The following is a 7,747-nucleotide window of genomic DNA, read 5'->3' as shown; positions in this document are numbered from 1 at the left end:
GGAATATCAGAAATCTCATTTAATAGCGATGCAGGCAAGTATACAGGAAGAGTCCAGGCACCATTAGTAATGAAAGAGGATACTAACGTGCTTAAATTAGAGGTTTGAGACCAAGCATTACCTTGAGGCCTATCAAGAATATAATCATTATTAAGCTAGTGATCCCAAAAAAAGGTCAATTTCTGGAACCCGAACCCGACCCGTTTTGAAATCAGGTCGGGTTCAACCCGGATTTTTTGGGTCGGATTTTCGTGTCGTGTCAAATATTGACACCCTTAAGAAACTCATCTGCTATATAGCAAACAAGAACTGGAAAAACTGAATAAGCCTCATTTTAGTGCAAATAGAAATGACGATAAAATAAACCAGTACAATACCAGCTTCTATTACATTCTTCCCTACCCATAAGCAAGCTCGAAACAGCAGCAAACAAGAACTAAGAACTCAAATAATAGCTAGGTTTCCAAGCCGATAGACAAATAAAGATTCGTCCTCTCCATCCCAGAAGCAGCCACTTACCGTCTTCATCAACGCTGAAATCCTTGTGGTAATGAACTCTCACTCGACTCTTTACCATCTTCGTAATCTCTGAGCTAATATGAAACTGCTCGAACCCAGCCCTCAAACACCTCACCTGCGTTTGCTTATACGTCTCCGGCCTTTCCAACCTGTCTGCTCCCTCACAAGAGATAATATTAATGGCACTCTTTCCATACAGATCCCTCTCAACCAGCATCCTCTGCTCGTGCTCTCTCGGCATAGTCACCTCTAACATATCAAACAATGCAGAGAAATGGTACAAAGCCTCACGAAATCTCGTCAAGAAAAATGGAGCTCCTAAGGTCCCGCTTGCAGTCACATTCACAAACACAGCAGGGTTGAGTTTTCTTATGTTGTTTAAAAACTTATCTCTCGGGCAATCTACGTTCATGGTTTCATCGCCCAAACAATTTAGACGGAACACGCAGTTAACGATTAGGACCTCCTCTTCGTCGAGGTGGAGGTCCTCAACCTTCACCTCATCAAGCTTCGACGCCAAAACTTGGTAAGAAAAAGGGATGTGGAATCTCTCGGCATAATGATGCAGCCGGCGACCAGTCTCCTCTATTCTTTCTTCCGGCCGGAATCCGGGCTGGGGGACATCGATTCCGGTGATGCGAAGCTTCGGAGGCCCGCCGGGTAGGGCTGATAGCATCTTCATGAAGGGGGGCCACTGGAAACCGAAGTATATGCCGAAGTCCAGAATGTGGACTCTGGTTGCCTTCCCGATTGCGTTGATGATCGTCTGGTTTGAGAAATGGTAGGAGACCATCTTAAGGGGGCTGGCGGCTAGGTAAATCTGGTAAGCTTTCAGCACATCGGAAGCAGTCTTACGCTTAGAAACTAGGGCGTTGTAGATCGCACTCCCAGTTCCAGCCAAGCGAGCTTCGAGGCCGTCGGCGAAGTAGTGAGCCAGTCTCTGCCAAGCGTCGCCGTGAGGGTTCGAATGCTGCCGGATTTGTCTCAGTAACTCGTAGGCTCTTTGGTGGTCGCCGGCTGCTACAGTCTGTGCACATTGCATCAGTAGAGTTTGGAGATCCACAACCTCCTTCTTTGGTTGCTTCTTTTTGCTGCGGGATTTCCGGCCTTTTCCTGGCTCTTTAACTTCAGTGATTTCTGAAGAGTTTTTGTTTGCTGCTTCGTTCTGGATAGTTTCTCTAATGGTGGTGATAACTTCGGGAAACTTTTGGTTGCTGCAGAGGAGAACCATGTCGAACATCTCGGAGGAAACGGTTGGTTCTTCATACGAGATTGCAGATTGTTTGCTACTCCTCTGTTCTTCCAAATCAAAATTAATGTCGTGTCGGCCTTTCTGCCGCCTGCCACTTGCATCGTCGGCCCTGCCCTCAATGGAAGCAAGATCTTCTTTCAGTTCATGGGGCGATTCGAATCCGATATCGCCTGCATCCAACTTAACTTCGTTGGGAAGGAACTTCATTGCCTCTGCTACTCCTTTCTCAAACTGGGATGCAGGGAGATTTTTGTAAAGCAGATCAGAGAAATCATCTGCATCACCTTCCAGGAAACTAGCAACGCTATAGTCTGAGCTGATTGAAGTCTGGTAAGAGTAGATCCGAGAGTGGGGGAGCTCAGTGGATTCTGGATAAGCCGGATCTTGATTGTTGTCTGCAAAACCATTGACGCCGGTGATGCCGCTGCTGTGGAAATTGTGGCTCCGATGACCTTCTGAGCTCTCGGAGCTCGGACTAGAGTATATTGGAGGACGATCCGGAGAAGGAGGGTACTTCTCACCGATGATTTCGTAAAAGGGCTTTTCAGTGGCTTCGAGCGCTGGGTTGCTTTCAAGCATATCGAACTTATCGTCCATTTCTTCCTCCATGAGCATCTGACCGATGTAGTCCAAAACCAAATCGGAAAAGACATCCGAGTTTCCCTGAGGATCCACCTCATGACTAAGATAAGAGGAGTTTGGAAGCTCATCAAAGTAATTTTGTTCATTGAAGAGCTGCGGTTCTCCAAAATCAGGATTCGTCGCTAACGACTCCTCCTGCGCAAGAAATTCGTCCACCGAAAAGAAATCTTTGTATTTGAAATCATCATTGGCTTCATTACTCATCGGATTCTTCATCATTTCTACGAAAATTACAAGCAAATTTGTTAAAACAGCCCTCCAAATCGAAGATCAGAGTCGTTTGTCATTATTAAACACCTTTTATGATATCTTTTTCATTAGGAAATCTCGATTTCAAGCCAAAAACTAGGTTATCAAAAACAAAACAAAACAAAGCCTAAGAATTTAACGAATCCACTTTGCTCCATCCACAAATGAAAGCTCCAGACAACGACGTAGCTCTACTTAAATCATCGGAAAAAAAAAAGAGAACAAGCATCAGAGTTAAGCGACCGATCATCACTCCAAACAAAAAACCAATAGAAGTTGATGAGATTTAAGTTGTGTCCATGATTAGTTAAAAGAGTCATTGAGATTATGGTAGTCTACTTTTATCCAATATGCCTTTATTTTAATTCCAACGAAATCTTTGTGTCAGTTGGGTTCAATAATCCTATTCACATCAAACTGGATAGGGTTCTTGTCAACGATCATTGGCTTCAATGCTTCCCCAACTCTTTTTACAAAGTTAATGATCCGGATTGCTCTGATCACTCGCCCTTAATCCTGATCAACTCCTCTGAATGCAAGTGAGGACACCGTTTTTTATTCAAAAATTACTGTACCAAGATGCCTGAATTTTGGAGTTGCCTTTTGGATGTGTTTTCTCAACCCAATGAGAGTAGCCCTCTTAGCTCTTTCAATTACAAGCTCAAGACACTTAAGAATGCTATGAAACACAAAAGCTGGACAAATGCGTCTCTCATCCAAGGTGATGTTGACACACTCAAAGATCTCTACCACTCAATCCTATCTCAGATTCAAAGCAACCCTCTTGATCCTGATTTGAATGAAAAGCTTAACCTTGTTAGCTCTAAGCTAGCTTACTATCAGGAGACTCTTTCTAGTTGGATCACGCAAAGAGCTAAGATTAAATGGTTAACCCATGGTGAAGACGATTTGAAGTTTCTCTATTCAAAAATCAACATTACCAAAAATCAAAGCCGTATCAAAAGCATTACCAATGAGCAAGGCACTTTCACCAATCATGCTGATATTGCCACTGTCTTTATCAACCATTTTAAAGATCTATTTAACTCCCCGGCTCCCATTGGTCTTTTTCAGACGGAGTTGATTATCCCTCCGGGGAGTTCTGTTCCTGCTCACCTCACTTCTTCTCTCACTGCTCCAGTGACTATAGAAGAAATTAAAGCTATTGTTTTTTCGGGTAATCCAAACACAGCTCCAGGACCTGACGGTTTTACTTTTGGGTTCTATAGATCCTCTTGGAATGTAATTCAACATCATCTCTGCAGAGCTATCTCTTCTTTTTTCACCACTGGTTTCATGCCTAATCAGATTAAAGCAACTGCTGTTGCTCTCATTCCTAAGCAAGCCCATGCCAGTAATGTTAAAGATTACAGACCTATTGCTCTTTGTAACGTTATTTACAAAATCATTGCAAAAATCATTGCAAACCGTATGAAGATGGTGCTTCCCTATATCATTCACCCCAGCCAAGGTGGTTTCATCCACAAGAGAATTATTTCTGATAACATTCTATTGGCTTCTGATATTCTGGGTTGTTTTAACCTTAAAGCCAAACACAAGTTTCTATGTGCCAAATTTGACATTACTAAAGCTTTCGACATGGTGTCTAGAGATTTCCTTTACAAAAGATTAAGTGATAAAGGCTTTCCTAGCTTATTCATTTCTTGGATTAGAGCTTGCACCACTAATGTCCATTTCTCTATTTGCATCAATGGGATTTTGGAGGGCTATTTTAATTCTACTTCTGGGATCAGGCAAGGCTGCCCTCTATCCCCCTACCTCTTTGCAATCATTATGGATGGGCTGTCCTCAATTTTTGAACATGCTGTTGCTAGAAATGTTTTTCATCCCATCAGATCTGGGACGTGTGAGATCTCCCATCTTATGTTTGCTGATGACTTGCTTGTTTTTGGAGCTGCCACCACTAGGAATGCTTGCTCTATCAATTCTATTCTGAAGGATTTTGCTGCTATAACTGGTCTTAAGGTAAACCCCCTAAAAAGCTCCATTCTGATTTCCAAAAATACTCCTGCAGCCAGTGATATCTGTGATATCCTCAATATTCAACAAGCTAACTCTCCAATTAAGTATTTGGGATTGCCCATTTTCTTTAGAAAACTCAGGCAGAGTGACTTCGGGCCTTTACTTCAAAAAATTTCTGCACAGTTAGAGGGCTGGAAAGCCAAAACGTTATCTATGGCTGGGCGTGTGCAATTTATTAAATTCACTATCTCAAACACTTTGGCCTACTGGATTCGGGGTTCGATTATACCAAAAGGCTGCTGTAAGCTTATCACTAAGTTGTGTTCCAGATTCGTTTTTTACGGGAAAATTAACGAAAAGAAACTGGTAACCGTAGCCTGGAACAAAACTGCTTGTCCTAAAGCTAACGGAGGATTGGGTATTCCTTCCATTCAATCTCTCAAGCATAGTTTTGCCTGTACCACCATTTGGAGATTCCTAAACTCTGACTCTCTTCTCTTTTCCTGGTGGAGAGCTAGATATCTTTCTCTGTGGAACCCAATTGGCAATAAAAAATCTCAATATTGGGATTATTTAAACGCTAAAGCCAAGGAGATTCAGGGCTGCATCTCTTTTACTGTGAATGCCCTCAGCAAACTCTCATTCTTTTGGGACCCTTGGTGTGGGGGAAAGTCGGTTGCTGACTATGTTGGAAGTGCTAACTCTTACTCCTGTTTTGCCTTTCTGTTTGACTGGAACATTTCTCAGGTGATCCAAGGGAATTGCTGGTCCATTCCGTCTTGTTTTGACAACCAAATCACTGCTCGGATAAACTCTGTTCACATTAATCCTGAACCTGAGAACCATTTCTGGATAGGCACTCAAAACCCAAGCTTTAAAGATTTCAACTCTCATTTTTATGCTAATGAATTGGTTGTTCCTTGGCATAAATACATTTGGCACAAGAATAATGCTTTGCGTTTTTCTGTTTATGCTTGGATGATGTTCCATGGGGGTTTAAAAACTGCTGACATGTTGGCTTTGCGCGGTATTATGGTTCCTAGATTATGCCCCTTCTGCCATGCTGATTTGGAATCTAACACTCACCTCTATTTTGAATGCATCTACACTTTTGATATTGCTAAAAGGCTCTTCCCTTGGATGAATAATCTTTTTATGAGGCCAAACTTCTATCAGGTTTTCGACAGCATATTTGAACAAGGGTTTGATATTAAAACTAGGAACAACTATCTCCTTATTGCCTCTGCCATGATTTACTATGTTTGGAGAGCGAGAAATGACAGACGTTTTGGTAACACCATAGACAGCAAGGCCACAATTATAGCTAAAATCAAAAAAGCTGTGTTGATTAAAGCTTTAAGATGGAAAAAGTAAGTTTTTGTGTTCTCTGGTGGTGGAGAGAAGCTGTTTCTCTCGGTTCTTGCTGGAAGATTTTTGCTCTGTTGCTAGTGCAGCCATCTACTCTGGTTATTTTGGAGATTCTACAAGTCATGCTATATCCTGGGGAATCTATTTTTGACAGGACGATGATGATCGCCGATCTTTTCGGCACCCTCTTGGATGGCCTCTTTAGGCAACCAGAGGTCATGCTCTTTATAGGCCCTTCGATCTCCAGTCCCTCTCGTGAACTTGAGCATTTTCTGAGTCCTTGGCTTCCATTGCCATTAAAACCATTTTTGCTTTTTACCAATTGTATTTTTCTTCTTTAGAGTCCTTAATCTCTTTTTGTTTGTGAGATTAATGGACTATAGTTTTGTTTTTTCTTACTTGTAATCCTTTTTTAGCAATATGATGGGCTTATGCCCCAAAATTTCCCCAAAAAAAAACTATACATTCACTCAATAAATTCTTTACTACCAAAAGAAATAGTCAATGATGGTTGCAGTAATATTTTTGGTAAGAGAAATCCGAAATTTTAGGAAACTCAAATTAATGACATGAAATTTAAAATGAATTTAACTTTGACGTGTATAAACAAGGGGGTAAGAGATATACCCTAAAATTATTATTGTTGAATAAAGAGGATGAAAAGAGAAAATTTAAGAAAATATTAATTAAAATTATTTAAAAAATTTTATGAAGATTAGCTTCTTTTGATCACTATTTTTATGTACTAATAATTTATTTTAGGAAGTAGTAATAAAGTTGTCTCAAATTAAAGTTTTATTTGGGACAACTTTCTTATTGCTTCTAAAAACACGTTTCTAATTAAAAAAATTTTATTTTTAAACTAAAAAATTATCTTAAGAAGCAATAAAAATATACAAAAAATATTTAACTTTCCATTATAACCACTTAGATACCGTCATAAAAACTGAAAGAATGTACAGAAAATATTAAATTCAGCTCATGGGTTTAGTATTTGATCAAAACTAATCTAGTTTGGTTGCAATGATGATTTTGTCAAAATTTTAAATAAAATTAATCTGGATAACAAATATCAGCTAGTGATTTAATTACATTGAAAGAACTTCCAACTTCCTCAAGCTTTTGCAACATTTATACTCATCGAATTGAAAAGGCTATTTTTATGTACCTTGATGAAGTGCCTGCACATGCATGATACAAAGTTGTATTGGAAACATAAGTTAGGGATACCATGAACCTTAAAGATTCTCTCTCTTGGACGTAAGATAAACAAAATAATGCAGCTCCCCTGGACTTCGTTTGGCACGACTTTTCTTCTGCATTTTAATGCAACATTTTCGTAAATTTTTGTACCATAAAGCTGCATTAAAAAGCAGTAAGAAAGCCGTCCCAAACAAAGCCTTAGACTACCAACCAAGAGGTCTTGGATTCAAGTCTTGTATATGCGATGTGTGTATGAATCTGCTTTAATTGACCTAAATGTCCAAAAAAAAAACAAAATAATCAAGAAAACACGTCAGAATTCAAGAGAACTGGCTATAAGCACGCCACATAATTCGAAGTTGAGAATAGTTTTATAACTCTGGCTGAACGACATAACAAATGGTTGAATAAGAAAACAAATAAAAAAATTAAAATTAAGGTCACTGGATGCCCAATATTCTAACAGTATGACTTTATCACGATGTAATAGTAGGAAGAAGAGCTTGTTTAACTAAGAGTCAGCTATGTCAC

General features: G+C 39.9%; 1 protein-coding gene across 1 annotated transcript; it reads right to left on the bottom strand.

The window, feature by feature from the left end:
* Positions 1-306: 306 nt before the first annotated feature.
* On the bottom strand, positions 307-2,661 carry LOC110110231 (scarecrow-like protein 9). The gene has a single exon (XM_020841611.2). The coding sequence runs from the start codon at positions 2,630-2,632 to the stop codon at positions 437-439; it is 2,196 nt and encodes a 731-aa protein (XP_020697270.1). The 5' UTR covers positions 2,633-2,661; the 3' UTR covers positions 307-436.
* Positions 2,662-7,747: the final 5,086 nt, after the last annotated feature.

The sequence above is a fragment of the Dendrobium catenatum genome, unplaced genomic scaffold (assembly GCF_001605985.2).
Source record: "Dendrobium catenatum unplaced genomic scaffold, ASM160598v2 fragScaff_scaffold_740, whole genome shotgun sequence".
Lineage (NCBI taxonomy): Eukaryota > Viridiplantae > Streptophyta > Magnoliopsida > Asparagales > Orchidaceae > Dendrobium > Dendrobium catenatum.
This window is presented reverse-complemented; position numbering and strand designations above follow the sequence as displayed.